Source organism: Trichoderma gamsii (genome assembly GCF_001481775.2).
Source record: "Trichoderma gamsii strain T6085 chromosome Unknown Scaffold_1.2, whole genome shotgun sequence".
Taxonomy (NCBI): Eukaryota; Fungi; Ascomycota; class Sordariomycetes; order Hypocreales; family Hypocreaceae; genus Trichoderma; species Trichoderma gamsii.
In genome coordinates this window covers 1,789,979-1,805,919 of record NW_020171338.1, presented here as the reverse complement: position 1 = coordinate 1,805,919, position 15,941 = coordinate 1,789,979, and the positions used below count along the sequence as shown (strand labels likewise).

At 48.1% G+C, this 15,941-nt stretch overlaps 3 protein-coding genes across 3 annotated transcripts; 1 reads left to right on the top strand and 2 right to left on the bottom strand.

Annotated features, from left to right (window-relative positions):
- On the bottom strand, positions 1-2,878 carry TGAM01_v200542 (hypothetical protein; the record flags this gene model as incomplete). The annotated part of the gene is made up of 5 exons (XM_024548574.1): positions 1-909; positions 975-1,534; positions 1,613-2,501; positions 2,555-2,657; positions 2,712-2,878. 5 exons carry the CDS (start codon positions 2,876-2,878, stop codon positions 1-3), a joined length of 2,628 nt encoding a protein of 875 aa, XP_024406789.1.
- A 1,683-nt stretch (positions 2,879-4,561) lies between these two features.
- TGAM01_v200541 (1,3-beta-glucan synthase component FKS1) lies at positions 4,562-10,451 on the top strand (the record flags this gene model as incomplete). The annotated part of the gene is made up of 3 exons (XM_018810875.1): positions 4,562-4,716; positions 4,777-10,053; positions 10,112-10,451. 3 exons carry the CDS (start codon positions 4,562-4,564, stop codon positions 10,449-10,451), a joined length of 5,772 nt encoding a protein of 1,923 aa, XP_018655903.1.
- Positions 10,452-10,811: 360 nt separating this feature from the next.
- Positions 10,812-15,425, bottom strand: TGAM01_v200540 (hypothetical protein; the record flags this gene model as incomplete). The annotated part of the gene is made up of 4 exons (XM_024548573.1): positions 10,812-13,940; positions 14,004-14,829; positions 15,138-15,242; positions 15,292-15,425. 4 exons carry the CDS (start codon positions 15,423-15,425, stop codon positions 10,812-10,814), a joined length of 4,194 nt encoding a protein of 1,397 aa, XP_024406788.1.
- Between the last annotated feature and the right edge of the window lie 516 nt (positions 15,426-15,941).

Sequence of the window (15,941 nt, the reverse complement as noted above, 5' to 3'; positions counted from 1 at the left end):
CTAAACTTCTAACCCAATGTCACCTTTCAACTGTTCAGTCTCCTGGTTGAGTTGCTCAAAGAATATCTCGATTGCGCGAGTAGCTTGTGAGACGACTGGAGACTCGTCAGGGCCTTGTTCAATGCGAAGTACTTTTTCTCGCAGGCCATGCAGCGCTTCGTCTCGGTCTTTTCGCTTCTTTTCGCGTTCAGCTAACCAAGTCTCCCGCCCAGCCAGGTATTTGGCGCTATGTCCAAGTCCCGCGCTTTCTGGCGACAGGCCGCCACAAGAGCGATCAAGAGGAGCAGCCGAAAAGAACAAAACCCTTCCCGCATCGTCATGCTGGAATTCGCGCCGTATCGTCTCGGGCAAGGTTTCATTGATGTTGTCTGGTAACGTATAAACCTCAGGGGGCCGTGGCGGATTGTACATGTTAGCATGTGCCTGAACGGCGCTAGGTGTACCCATTACTGGTGGTCTGGGTACTGTGGCAGCATGGCCTTGCATGTACCCCGTAGGCCGAGGATTTGGCATTTGTTGATGATGCATAGGTATAACCGGTGATTGAGCAAAGCCTGGGTTATAATTTTGCATGTATGCGGGCTGAGGCTGATATTGATACTGCACTGATCGCATCTGCATATGCGCAGGAGGAGTCTGTTGCGGTGGATGAGGAATAGGGACAGGCGTCTGCGGTATATTTGACCCGGCAGTCGGATTGACCGGCTGGAAATGTTGTGGCATATGCCCGTAATACTGGTTCGGAGCTGGTATTGCGCCAACCATGGAGTAAGGGACAGCACCGTTTCTCGCGGCCTCACTCGAAGCGTCCTTAGCCGCCGGGTTGGTTGGGAGGCGTTGAGCTGGTTCTGGAGGAATCTTGGACATGACAGGCATTGCAGGCAGCATCATATCTGGAGGCGGTGATTCCTAGAATGGGTAAAACCGCGTTAGTCATGGCACGTAGGGCGTCACATAGCAATACTGAAACTTACATTCGGTCCTGGTGGTCGACGATGGACGGCGCCAATTATGGGTGGAGCATTCGGGCTTCCCCATGTAGGCCGCGGAAGTTCATCTGTTTCCTTGGCATCGTCGCGCAGGAGATGCTTGATTGGGCTGGGTATCTTCTTCATCTGGTGGGGAATATCAAATAAATCCATCTCATAGTCTTTATCTCGTACTTCATCTGGAACACAGCTTGCCCATGTTTTGATCTTGTTGAAGTGGAATTTTTCTTCGTTATATCGAGATTCGCAGACGTAGACATCTTTGTCTGGGGAGAGTCCTCGGGGGCGGCCTTTGTTGAATCGCGTGACAAACATAACGTAGCAGCGGTCAATGACATCTGCAATCGGATGGTCGCGGTATTGGCCTGTCTTCACCACTTCGCGCTCGTAAAAGTGTTTTTCGTATCGATGGACCGTTTGCTCCGGTCTGTAGTACCAACAGGCATTAATCCACTTTTGGCCCTCACGGTCCTGCCATGTGCGGAATATTTGAGCAACAATGGGTTTTGCCAAGTCATTGGGGTTGCGAATGTGCACCCAGTCGCCTTTCAACAATCACAACGTAAGCCAAAGTGCAGAGGCACAAAGGACAAGAGAGCACGCAGCAGAGGAATGACACTTACCAACTTTCCAGACTTCTCCGCCATAGTCAATGCCTGCTAGGGGAAGCCTGCCGTCCTCATCTCGGAAATCATCATCTGGCTTCATCTTTTCCTGCTCTGCCAGTACCCGAGCCTGCTGCTGCAGATTTACAGCAGCTTCGAACACCTCGCTATCATCTTCGTTATATAGCTTCGCATTTTCAAACATCAACTCCAGGTCTGATAGCGCCTGGTCAACCGTCTGATACTTTTTTCGCTTCGCCTTCGTTTTGATGCTGTCCAATGCCATGGGGTTTGTAATTATCTGGTAGTAGTCTGGGACGACCATCTTATCTGGCAGTCTCTCGAATGGTGCGACAAGAGAACTCCCATCTTTATCCTTGACTTTCCTAAGTTCTTTAAGGATCGAAAAGATTCTGGCTTCTGTCGGTGTCAAAACCATCGGGGGCCGGCGGCTTTTTTGCTGGAAACTCGAATCTTTATCAGTGCTACGGTCGCCTCGACCGGATCGTCTTCGGCGTCCGCCCCCGTAGTCTTCATCGTCGGAGTCTTCGTCGGTAGCTTCTTCCTCCTCCTCTTCCTCGTCGTCGTCATCGTCATCTTGATTGCCGATGCGTCTCTCAGCTCTGTTTGGCCGTCCGTCTTCTTCGTCCTCAGCCTCAGACTCCAGTGATGGTGATGATTCGACAGGAGGCAGCTCTCCCAAATCCGGCAAACGCGCATCGTCCTCTGTAACATCTCCACTGTCAACGAGTTTTTGAAGTTCCGCTTTGAAGACTTCTCGTAGTCGTTCAGCAGCCCCAAAGATAGGCGCTGAGGGACGATTGTAAACCTGGGCATTGTGGCATATTTGGGCGACATCTCTGACAAACTCGGGGAAGGTAGAATATTGCTTTTTTTGTATTTTACTCTGCCATTACGTTAACAACCTCGCTGCTGCGCAAATGGCAAATCAAAACGTACCCGTATAGTACTGAAAGCAATAGGTTCGGCAATGATATCGAAGTAGTCGGGCAGGAGGCGTCTGTTGGGGATGCGCTGAAACCCAGCTGCGAGCTCTTCACCACTGGACATTGTTAAATGGAGGCGCGTATATCGCATTGCTTATGGGGCGGCTCACCCTTCTTCGACGCTACATAGATATTTCGAAAGATCATAGATCAGCTGAAATAAATCGTGAGGTTCATCTTGAGCCGAGTTGTCTTCCATATCTACGCTAGATTCAATGGGGCTCTCTTTCATGTCGACATCGCCGTCAACGGCCTCTTTAGCGTGCTCCTGGTCCATCTCAAGCTACGATATTGTCTCTGGACTGGGCCTGGAAAGGTTTCTGGTCGAGTGGCACGGAGTATCTTGATTGAAATAATGGTCTCCTCCACTGGCGCCCCGTGTGCTTTTTTCCTCGTAGAATCGCGACGACTGAGATGGTCTCGCGAAGCATCAATACAATGCATGGCGATAGCTGGAACAAAGTTCTTCCCGGTCGCGTTTGCCACTAACTATTTACGGAAAAGCCTCAGGTGGCCTCAAGTGGCCTCACGTGGAGGCTTGAGAGGCTTGACACATACTGTAGGTAGCTGTTGTTTTTTCCAGGCACCTGGCAGCCGAGGCAGGTACCTACCTTATTCTGCAGAGTGGCGCCTCAGCTGCCTAGGTACCTAAAATTATACAACAGCAAATGGATATAAGCTGAATCATCCATATGTCAAAATGGAGTTTTACTGACAAACCGGTGCTCAATTGATGTTCTGAGGCCTCTGACAGCTCTGAGGGGCAAAGACGAAAGGGATCGTACTGGTTACTTGTAGGCGAATGCGGCCATTCGCAGGCGTAGGATGTGAAATGCTACGTTGAAGCTGCTCCACTGCAGCACAGGGTAGCGCCTAATTGTGATACGTTAGCGCTCCTCCATGCCGGAGCTACTGTGGCTATGACGCTCGGACGCGTATTAGATTTTTCTTCCCGCTTGCGTCTGCGCACTGCATTTGATCGCTGAAACGCAATGTGCGAACAAGAGTGGTCTGCACTGTCTGCCATGTACCCACCACGTCCGTTCCTTGCATTATATTTCCGAAGGCCTGTCCGAAACCCCCCTGACCCAATTCGTCCGGTGGAATCGCAGCTAAATCTTTGGCGGCCAAAGGGGCAGGGCAGGGGAATGCTCGAGGCGCGAAAGACTAGGTCCGTAGCCACGGCACCTGGCGCTGCGGACTCCGCATCGTGTCAAATTCTGAGATTGTGCCTGGCGTTCGATTCTGGCTTCCGCCGGTCCCGTAGCCAGGCCGTGTGGTAATAATAGCAGCAGCACGAGGCGCCTCTGATTGGCTGCAGCCCGCACCTGTATGCATGTCCAGACATCCTCCATGCTCCGCAGCTAGTCCCAACCCAAGCTGTTTGCCATCAAGTGTGTGTCCCCCCTTTCCTAGCATCCCCACTTCTCTGGTCAAGCACTGATACGCACGCAAGACGCGATGCCTCCGTGCTCCGTGCAAGTGGAAAGGGGGAGGCCGCCCCCTTATTGGCAGCTCGAAGGTGCTTCACGTGATCGCCCGTCACTTTTGTAGAAGTTTCCTGCTTCCCACCAGCTTGCTTGCCCTTGGCAGTCTCTCTTTCTGACGCTGATCTTTCTTGTCCTTTGATAGTGTCCTTACGTCTCTCGTTTTTTCTGTCTAGTTGTTGTTGTTGTGAATTTTTTTTCTATTCTCACAGGTGCTTCCAGCACATTGTAACAACAGTGTCCACTCTTGCATTGCGGGCAAGCGTTTCTCATCACGTCACACTGCTAGGCCTCTTGTTTGTGCGAGCTACCGCTAGCTGTACTATTTGCATTCCATCACTCGTTTTATTCTGTTTGCGACGCAGCCCAATTCATGATCCCCAACATCTAGGTAAGAATCGTCACCTGCCTCATTCTGCCGTCGTCGCAGATGGTTAACCTCGAGCTTTGTCTGCAGGGTACATTTGCTCAAGATGTCGGGGTATCCGGCCGGTCATCACGACCAGTACGACCACCAAAATAATCAAACCGATTCATACTACCAGGATGACCAGTACTATGATCAAAATTACGACGCCCATGGAGGGCACGGTGGCCAACAGGGAGGAGATGGCTACTATGATGAATCGTATGCCTTCTGACCGTGACATATCTGTTAAAAAAATGGACAGAGCTGACTATGATGCAGAGGATACTACAATGCAGACCCCAACAATCCCTACCATCACGATGGTGGATATTACGAGGGCGACGATCAGTATCATGACGATTACCAGAACCATGGAGGCTATTATGACCAGAATTACAACCAAGGTCAGCGCCACGGTTCTGAAGAAGACTCTGAGACGTTCAGCGATTTTACAATGAGGTCGGATATGGCCAGAGCTGCTGAGATGGACTATTATGGTCGCGGAGATGAGCGGTACAACAGTTATGACGATCCCCAGGGCGGCGGCAACAGAGGAAACAGGCCTCCATCTTCTCAAGTATCCTATGGAGGCAACAGGTCATCAGGCGCATCAACTCCCAACTACGGGATGGATTATGGCAATGTTCTGCCAGCCGGACAGCGCTCGCGCGAACCGTATCCAGCTTGGACCTCTGATGCCCAAATCCCTCTATCCAAAGAGGAGATTGAGGATATTTTCATGGACCTCACATCCAAGTTCGGGTTCCAGAGAGACAGCATGCGTAATATGTATGATCATTTTATGACACTGCTGGACTCTAGAGCCTCGCGAATGACGCCCAACCAAGCCCTTCTCTCGCTGCACGCCGATTACATCGGAGGTGATAATGCCAACTATCGCAAGTGGTATTTCGCGGCTCACCTTGATCTTGATGACTCGGTTGGGTTCGCCAGTCGAACCAAGAACTTGAAGCGCAAAGCCAAGAATAAGAAGAAGAAGGAAGACGACCCGTCAAACGAAGCGGAAACGCTGCAAGACCTGGAAGGTGACGACAGTCTTGAGGCCGCTGAATACCGCTGGAAGACCCGGATGAACCGCATGTCCCAGCACGACCGAGTTCGCCAGATTGCCCTCTATTTGCTTTGCTGGGGAGAGGCAAACCAGGTTCGATTCATGCCAGAATTACTTTGCTTCATTTTCAAGTGCGCCCATGATTACCTGGACTCTCCTGCATGCCAGGCACTGGTTGAGCCCGTTGACGAATTCACATTCCTCAACAACGTCATTACTCCCCTCTACCAGTACTGTCGAGACCAAGGTTACGAAATCGTCGACGGCGTTTACGTCAGACGAGAGCGTGACCACAAGAACATTATTGGTTACGATGACTGCAACCAGCTTTTCTGGTATCCCGAAGGCATAGAGCGCATTGTTCTGCAAGACAAGAGCAAGCTGGTTGATGTTCCTCCCGCCGAACGTTATCTTAAATTAAAGGACGTCAACTGGAAGAAATGTTTCTTCAAGACATACCGAGAGTCGCGTTCTTGGTTCCATCTTCTGACCAACTTCAACCGCATTTGGATTATCCATCTCACAATGTTCTGGTTCTATACCTCTCACAACGCCCCTACCTTGTTGGTTAAAAATTACGAGCAACAAGTCAACCAGTCTCCCTCCGCAGCTAAGCAATTCTCTATTGTTGGTTTCGGAGGTGCCGTTGCTTCGCTGATCCAGGTTTTTGCAACTTTAGCAGAATGGGCTTATGTCCCAAGAAGATGGGCTGGCGCGCAGCATCTGACCAAAAGGCTCTTTTTCCTTCTTTTTGTCCTCGTTCTCAATGTCGCTCCTGGCGTCAAGGTTTTCTTGTTTGCCGCCAAGGATCCGGATGCTCCAATCGACCACGCTCTCGGCATTTTGCATTTCATCATTGCTATCATAACTTTCCTCTTTTTCGCCGTCATGCCCCTGGGAGGTCTGTTTGGCAGCTACTTGTTGACCAACTCTCGACGATATGTTGCTAGTCAGACATTTACCGCTGCCTGGCCCACATTACCGTTCAATGATATGGCGGTCTCATATTTCTTGTGGCTAGTAGTATTCGGAGTCAAGTTTGGAGAGTCGTATGTGTTTTTGGCTCTATCCTTTAAAGATCCGATCCGATATCTTTCGATCATGCATTTGGAGTGTCAGGGTGATCAGCTTTTCCTCGATGTTCTGTGCAAGAACCAGCCGAAAATTACTCTGGGTCTCATGATGTTCACCGACTTGATGTTCTTCTTCCTGGATACATACTTGTTCTATGTCTTGGTCAATGCTGTCTTCTCAATTGCCCGATCGTTCTACATCGGTTCATCGATCTGGACTCCCTGGAGAAACATTTTCTCTCGTCTGCCGAAACGTATCTACTCAAAGGTCTTGGCAACGACCGACATGGAAATCAAATACAAACCCAAAGTTCTGATTTCTCAGGTTTGGAATGCTATCGTTATTTCCATGTACAGAGAACATCTTCTTGCTATCGATCACGTACAGAAGCTACTGTATCACCAGGTCCCATCAGAGCAAGAAGGAAAGAGAACACTGCGAGCTCCGACCTTCTTCGTTTCCCAAGAAGATCATTCTTTCAAGACAGAGTTCTTTCCTAGCAACAGCGAAGCAGAACGCCGAATTTCTTTCTTTGCCCAATCTCTATCCACTCCTATTCCCGAGCCGCTGCCTGTGGACAACATGCCAACATTTACCGTCATGATTCCTCATTACGGAGAGAAGATTCTTCTTTCTCTGCGAGAAATCATTCGTGAAGATGAGCCATATTCTAGAGTGACACTTTTGGAATATCTCAAGCAGCTTCATCCGCACGAATGGGACTGTTTCGTTAAAGACACCAAGATCTTGGCTGATGAGACATCTCTAATGAACGGCGAGGAGGAGAAGAAAGAGGAAGACACGGCGAAAAGCAAAATCGACGATCTCCCATTCTACTGCATCGGATTCAAGTCTTCTGCCCCTGAATACACCCTTCGAACACGAATATGGGCTTCGCTACGTTTCCAAACTCTGTACAGAACAATCTCTGGTTTCATGAACTATAGCCGAGCTATCAAGCTATTGTACAGAGTCGAAAATCCCGAGGTCGTCCAGATGTTTGGTGGTAATACTGATAAGCTTGAGCGAGAGCTTGAGCGTATGGCCCGCCGTAAATTCAGAATTTGTGTGGCTATGCAGCGTTATTCCAAATTCAAGAAGGAAGAAATGGAGAACGCTGAATTTCTACTTCGCGCCTATCCCGACCTGCAGATTGCCTACCTGGATGAAGAGCCACCTGTTAATGAGGGTGAGGAACCTCGACTGTATTCTGCCCTTATTGATGGCCACTCGGAAATCATGGAAAATGGTATGCGGCGCCCGAAGTTCCGTATCCAAATTTCTGGCAACCCCATTCTCGGTGATGGAAAGTCTGACAACCAGAACCATTCTCTGATTTTCTACCGTGGTGAATACATTCAGCTTATCGATGCCAATCAAGACAACTACTTGGAAGAATGTCTGAAAATCCGAAGCGTGCTCGCTGAATTTGAGGAGATGAAGACGGAAAACGTTTCTCCATATACCCCCGGTGTGAAAACGAACTCTCCCGCTCCCGTTGCTATTCTTGGTGCTCGCGAGTATATTTTCTCAGAAAACATTGGTGTTCTTGGTGACGTTGCTGCCGGAAAAGAACAAACTTTTGGTACTCTCTTTGCGCGTACTATGGCTCAAATCGGAGGCAAGCTTCACTATGGTCATCCTGATTTCCTCAATGGCATTTTCATGACAACTCGCGGCGGTGTTTCTAAAGCTCAGAAGGGGTTGCACCTGAACGAAGATATTTTCGCTGGCATGAATGCAATGTTACGTGGTGGTCGAATTAAGCACTGTGAGTATTATCAATGCGGTAAGGGTCGTGATCTTGGTTTTGGTTCCGTCTTGAACTTTACTACCAAGATCGGTACCGGTATGGGTGAACAGCTTCTTTCTCGAGAGTACCATTACCTGGGAACTCAACTTCCATTGGACCGATTCCTGTCGTTCTACTATGCTCACGCCGGCTTTCACGTCAACAACATGTTCATTATGTTTTCTATCCAAATGTTCATGATCTCGCTAATGAACATCGGAGCTCTGCGACACGAGACGATCCGTTGCAGATACAACCGTCAAGTGCCCATCACTGATCCTTTGGTACCTACTGGTTGTCAAAACACGGACGCATTGATGGATTGGGTTCATAACTGTGTCTTCTCAATCTTCGTCGTCTTCTTCGTGGCATTCGTTCCTCTGATCGTGCAGGAACTGACTGAGCGTGGTATCTGGAGAGCCGTCAGTCGATTCTTGAAACAATTCTTCTCACTTTCACCGTTCTTTGAAATTTTCGTCACTCAGATTTACGCGAACTCTGTGCAACAGAACATTTCGTTTGGCGGTGCACGATATATCGGAACTGGTCGTGGTTTCGCCACAGCGCGCATTCCATTTGGTGTTTTGTATTCTCGATTTGCTGCACCGTCAATCTATTTCGGCGCGAGATTGTTGATGATGCTTCTATTCGCTACCGTCACCGCGTGGGAGCCTGCACTCGTCTATTTCTGGATTACCTTGACTGGATTGGTCATCTCGCCCTTCTTGTACAATCCTCACCAGTTTGCATGGACCGACTTCTTCATCGACTATCGTGACTATCTTCGCTGGTTGTCGCGTGGTAACTCGCGTTCGCATGCTTCTTCATGGATTTCCTTTTGTCGACTGTCTCGTATACGAGTCACTGGCTACAAGCGCAAGAATTTGGGTGACAAATCCGCTAAAATGTCGGGCGATGTTCCTAGAGCAGCCATTGCCAATATTTTCTTCACCGAAATATTTACGCCGCTCCTGCTCGCTGTTGTAACGACCATCCCGTACTTGTTCATCAACGCGCAGACTGGTGTCTTGGCCAGCAAGCAGGATACTTCCAAGGACCAAAGCAAGGATATTAAGCCCACAGCCTCTCTCGTCCGTATTCTCATTGTCGCTTTTGGTCCGGTGGCCATCAATGCTGGTGTATTGTTGGTTATGTTTGCCATGGCATGTTTCATGGGCCCTCTCTTGAGTATGTGCTGTAAGAAGTTTGGTAGTGTCTTGGCTGCTATTGCACATGCTCTGGCCGTCATCTTCATGTTGGTTTTCTTCGAAGTCCTGTTCTTGCTCGAATCATTCAACTTTGCCCGTACCATGGCCGGTATGATCGCAGTGGTGTCACTCCAGCGATTCTTGTTCAAACTGATTGTCTCGTTGACTCTGACACGAGAATTCAAAACCGATCAGTCTAACATTGCCTTCTGGACCGGAAAATGGTACTCTATGGGCTGGCACTCCGTCTCACAGCCTGCTCGTGAGTTCCTTTGCAAAATTACGGAGCTTAGCATGTTTGCAGCTGATTTCATTCTCGGACACTGGCTGCTCTTATTCATGCTTCCGATCATTCTCGTTCCTCGCGTTGATACACTGCATTCGATGATGCTCTTCTGGTTATTGCCCAGGTAAGTAACTGAATTAGTAAACTCAAGCAATCGCACATCAGACTAACATTCTTTATAGTCAACAAATCCGCCCTCCGATCTACTCTCTGAAGCAGTCGAAACTCAGACGTCGTCGTGTCATCCGTTTTGCTATCCTCTATTTCGTTCTCTGTATTGTCATGATTGCCCTGATTGTTGGACCAGTTTATGGTGGCAAATCAATCCCAACTTCTCTGACCAGCAAGCTGTCTGACATTGCGAACTTCCGTTTGTTACAACCAAACCACCAAAACAATAACAATACGAACGGAACCCAGCAAACTGGTACAGGCGCGTCAGACTATACCGGCGCTGGCAGAAAAGCGACAACAACCACAGGCACGGGTGCTGAATTCACTGGCAAGATCAAACTATTTTGATCACACAGATATACATTTTATCTAACTTAATGGCCCGTTCATCATGAAGCAAGCCTTTCTAGCTCTCGAATATCTATTGTTACACCTATAGTTGCTTGATCTTTAAAGGATAGGTAGTATATGCTTGCTCTTCACTCATTGAGCAATGGCCTTTTATGAATTATCATAGTATTTTTTTTTAACATCATCTTTTCTATAACGATGCTTGCCTAAATAGACTTTGTTTCCTTAAAGATATCTATCTATATGCCTAAAATGTCGTAAACATGTTACATTTACACGTGCGTAACCAAGTCGGGAGTAAAATGATGAGTGCCTGTGAGGAGACACTCGATACATGCATTTGAATACCTAGTCGCCTTATAGCTCGTCCTTGGTGTGTGTCTCATCGCTTTCTAGTCTCCGACTTTTAGTGTTTTTGTCCTCTGTCCCCGCTTCAGCTGTCTCCTCATCGTCGTTAGAAAGCCTCTCCTCCACTTTGAGGATCTGGTGCAATGCTGCAATTTCTTCGTCATACGTAACCCACTCGGGAATCTGCCTTCTTGCTCGATCAAGCTTGGGCTCCTTCGTGAGCGGGTTATTGCATAAATCAATGGTGCGAGCTTCGCTGAGGCTTTCGTCACTACACCACGTTTCGCACCAAAGCCACTCTTGAGGCAAGCTATGGATGGGGATATTGAACTGCATATGGTTTGGCAAGTCTTGATCCAGATTGGCCAGACTGTTTGGATCCGCAGAAAGAGTGTGGTACTGTTGTCGAAGACGGTCGCCGGCGGCTAGCTCTCGGAAGCGTCGCAAGTCGACAACGTAAAGGGCGGAAATATGGTAGGGACGGCCACGAAGATAGTTTGCCCAGTATCCCTGTTTCCAGAATCGGAATCCTTCCATTTCAACGCGGGAATCACACATGGGTGTGAATCCATACGGGGCGCCTTCCAGATCGAGATTCATCAGGCTGATCATGTCCGTGCGGACGACTTGATCGGCATCGACGAATATGACCTTGTCCAAAGACAGGGGGAAGAGGACGTCTAAAAATAGAATCTTGTAGCCCCAGATTTCTCGCTGCTTCTCCTTCTGCTGGCGTAGCCAATGAGGCCACTTGTACGAAATCATTTCATATTTGAAGTGGTACTGCTCTGCCATGTGAGGTATGAATTCCTTGAAAGAAGGGGAAAGGAATTGCTCAATGAACCAAAATTTGACGGTGTGGTTTGTATGGCGCATAACCGAGATTATCATGATGTTCAACATGCGCTCGTACAGGTGGCCGCTGGCGACGGAGAAGATGTTAATCTCGGCGTGTTCTTGTTCAGATGGCGATTTCTTCTTGGATTTTCCGCCAAAGAGCCCTTCCGCCAACTTGATACCCTTGGAGATGATATTGTTGTCCTGAACATCCTTTTCCTGGAGGATGTCCTCTGTTTCCATGCCCTTTCGCCTTTGGAGACGTGGGTACAATGTCACGCCTTGGAAATCAATCAATGCGAGCTCAGTACCGTTATCGCCAGGGACAGGGTTCCATCCTTGAGCGCCAATGCTCTCAATTTCATATATCTCAGTACTGCGGCCTTCCTTCAATTGGATAGAGTAGACTCCGGGATTTGCCTTGAACTGGAAAAAGCCAATGTTCGCCATGACTATGGTATCCGTGATAAGAGGATCTTTCTTGGTAGCGAGAACCAACTGGGCTCCTCGTGGCGCTGCTCCTCTGCCCTCTCTAGAATGCCCCTCAATAAGAATGTGCTTCAACTCATATGTAGCATGGATGTCGGTCTTGACTGCGCTTAGTTTTATGTTGTCAAGATCGTGAATCGACAATAGAGGTGCTACAAGCCATGCAGGCGGAACATCAACAGCAGTTGTCAACAAAGCCTCGGAGGGCAGACCATTAAAGGTAGCCTGCAGACCTGCTACCTCGCCCTTATCATTGAAGGTCGGTTGCGACTTCAGCACATACCGGAAGAAGCGCTTGACAGGAAGCTCCTCAATTTTTTCCGGAGGGTTGATGAAAAGCTTCAAGTGAACTCCATGCAGCTCAGACAAGACCTTCAAAATAGGAGCCCATCTTTGACCTTGCTCACTAACTGGGTTAATGAGTCCAACTATATGGACACTCGCAGTTTCCGGGTCGCCCTTTTCAATTGTATGCGTTGCGGGCCATTGGTCATAAAGGCTTGTTCGCGCAGACGTTGCTGATTCAAAAATTCCTTCAGGAAAGTCAGAAATTGTAGATAGGGCGGCGATTGACGTTATTTTAGCTGCGTCTAGGGGAGTAGAGAGTTTGTCGCCCAAGCCAAGTTCTTCAACTGCTTTGTAAACTGGGAGTATGCGCCTCGCCTGTTCAACTTCCAAAAATTGCTGAAAGTCATCGGCGTTGAATTCGGAGTCTTCTGAGATAGGTCCAATCATTCTGCCGTTCAACATTATCATCTGGGCTCCCAAAGGCACTTTGGAAGCTGTCAAGAATCGCTCTAAAGCCCCAAAATAACTGTCTCTGCTTTCATCTTTAGATGGTGTTTGGATAAGATCGGTAAGCTTGCTGATGTCCTGAATATCGCTCAGTAGTCCTTGGTTCGCCAGAAGTGCAGCATTTATCGAGGCAGCACCATCAGATGATACAGGATTGTGAATAATCTCTATTCTGGCACCTGGGCTGCGGCGTTTGAACTCCAGACCGGACAAAACTAGACCTTTGCCACTCGTGGTCGTCAGATCGGCAATGACACTTACTGCCGACCAATCTTCCTTTGGGGACTCGGCAACGAAGTCGATGACGGGGACGTTGCTGAACAGATCTGCATGCTCAATGTAAATTTTGTTTACGTTAAGCACAGTGAGACTTTTTCCTTCATCGTCTGGTGTTATATAGTCATTTCTCCTGGAAATTGCCTTGCTGAGGAAAATTCCCGGGGCCCAGTCGTCATCGGTAATCATTCCGAGAAAAACTGCCTTTTGGACTACTCGAAGATCTTCGCCGATTTGCATTCCCAGCTCCTGGATCCAATTCTCATCGCGAAGAATTGGAAGACCATTGAAGAACACTTGTCGAGTCGGCGTGTCCACCTTTAGTCGCTTGATCCATTGCTGAGCAAGTCCGAGCTGTTGTTCATAGGTGTCTGCCTCTAGCACTTCAGCAAGACTCATCTGGTCCGAATCCACAAGGAGTGCGTGGTCCCCGGTTATTCTTGAGAAGAGTTCTTCGTTGACCAACTGAGGGGCGTCTTCGAGCTGCCCCAGATATGCAAAAAGGCCTTTGACACCATAGTTCTCGAATATGTGGTAGGCTATTTTGGCCTTAACAATCGCCTCAGGAGTCGATATCAAAGGAACCAGGCCAAATCTGATTGAGATACCCCGAGAAATAAAGGAAATTAATTGCATGATGTATGAAACATCTTCCAGATTTGAGAAATCGACAGGTGCAATGAGAGTAAAGATGTTCTTTCCAATGGGTGGCAGCTGTCCAGGATATGACGGTTGTAGCAGCTGAAGATGTTAGTATTGAGGCTTTCTGAGCAATATTACGTTCTCAATTTTCTTATGACTTACTGATTTTAAGCTCTTTGGGTACTCTTCATAAATGTCGTCACTTTCGATGTTGTTTAACCATATGATAACCCGCCCATCTTCAAGCCGATCAGTCCAATCATATCTCAATGCCTCACTGCCTTCCTTCGCAGCAGAGACATCTTGATGGCCAAGAATAGATACCGCTTGCTTTCCGTTCAACCCAAGAGCACGAAAGCCATCGATTAGTTTTCGTTCTTGACGTAGTCTCTCAATAAGAGCGAATGGCTCAATCTGACGCTCAATCAATTGAACGCCATTTAACCATAGCATATTCAACCCATCTGGCACTCCTTGCAAGCTGTTAAGCTTAAGTTCTTTTTCGAATTGCGTAGAAACATTGTGGGCAACAATTGTAGTCAGAAACTTGGGTAGATCCTGAGTCAACTTTATTAGTGTCTCCAATGGGTCATCGCTTTGCAATATGAAGGATGTTGCCTTCAATCCAAGCGATGACAGATCTGATGCTGTCAAAGGTTTGATATCAGCCACATCTTCACTGCCATCGAGACCGGCGCCGGTACCAGTATTCTCATGACGAGGCTCTTCGTTTTGTAGTCGATCATCGATGACGATATAGTCCGTCCTCTTTAAAGCCAACTCAACACCATACCCACTCATGGGAAGAGCTGCGTAAGGCGTTGTCTGAGTGCGGTGATATCGAATTCGATAGCTCAGAGAGCCTTCTGCTGCAGCATTTGAAAGAGCTTTGTGGAAGTCTCCAAAACCTTCCGAAGTTATATCAGCATAGAGGATGGCCTCCCTGCCCGTACCAGTTACTCGATCAAATGAAAGATGCTTGTTGTGCCTATACAACATATCAGAATTTGCGACGCAGGAAAAGTGAGACATACATACAAGGAACCTAGTCCGTCTTTGATAGCTTCCTTTAGTTCGTGACGGCAATACTGCTTTCCATCTAATAGCACCCAATTGAGGCATTCTGATTCAGACCATTCGTCAAGAATAGGGACAACAGCAGTGTTATAGTATTGGTAGTGAGCTTCTATTCGAGGCGCTGCAGATCGCAAAGACAATGCCAGTTTGAATGTGGACAAACTCTCGGCACTGGACAGGCAACCATCTTCTTGTAAGATGCCGAGGAATTTCTCATACAAAGCAGCGTCTGTTGAAGTGGAGGCGAAGCATCCAGTAGCAATTCGATCCAAGAGCGGAAAATAGGCCGATGAGTTTTCTGCTGCCGCGGTCTCTCTGCCAGTGCTGTTTAGTATTTGTCTTACAGCGGGAGGGCTTTGGATAAGATAAGTACAAGAGCTCGAGCAAGTAAGGGCCAGCAGGAAAAGCTGCATTCATGCCCACATTCACAGAGGGAGCGCTATGGGCCTGCAGAGCAAGCATGGATCCGACAATCAAGTTCCATGGTCGCCATCGATGTCGTGTCATGATAGATGAGGACACGTAGAGTAGGTGTATATGGAGGCGTTGAATGCTAATTAAGCCCTTCACCAAAAGATGCCAAGCACCATTGACTAGAAGGACAAGCGGGCAGCTTGAGACTGTAGAATAACTACGCTTGGATGAGAAGTTGTTTTGAAGGTGCGATATAAGAAAGTCGTTGGTCAAACCCTCTATTAAGTGAGAGCTGTCCAAAACCGTACAGCTAATCGTAAATGGCCATGCACCACCCAACGTGCTACTCAGCGCCACGTCTGGCTGCCGCCACATATCTATTATCAAAGTAGCTCCCCCACTATGAGTACATATTAAAGGGGCAGCTCTGCAGAATATGCATCTATGCGATGATACGGCTTTACCACGAATATACTCGTATATCTCACGCTATGGGTCATAAGTTATCTGTGATCAAAGCTATAAACAAACAACCAACCAATGAAATTCTTGTGAAAAAAAGAAAAAAAAAAAAAAAAACTGCATTATTTACTTTTTTTTTTTTGGGGG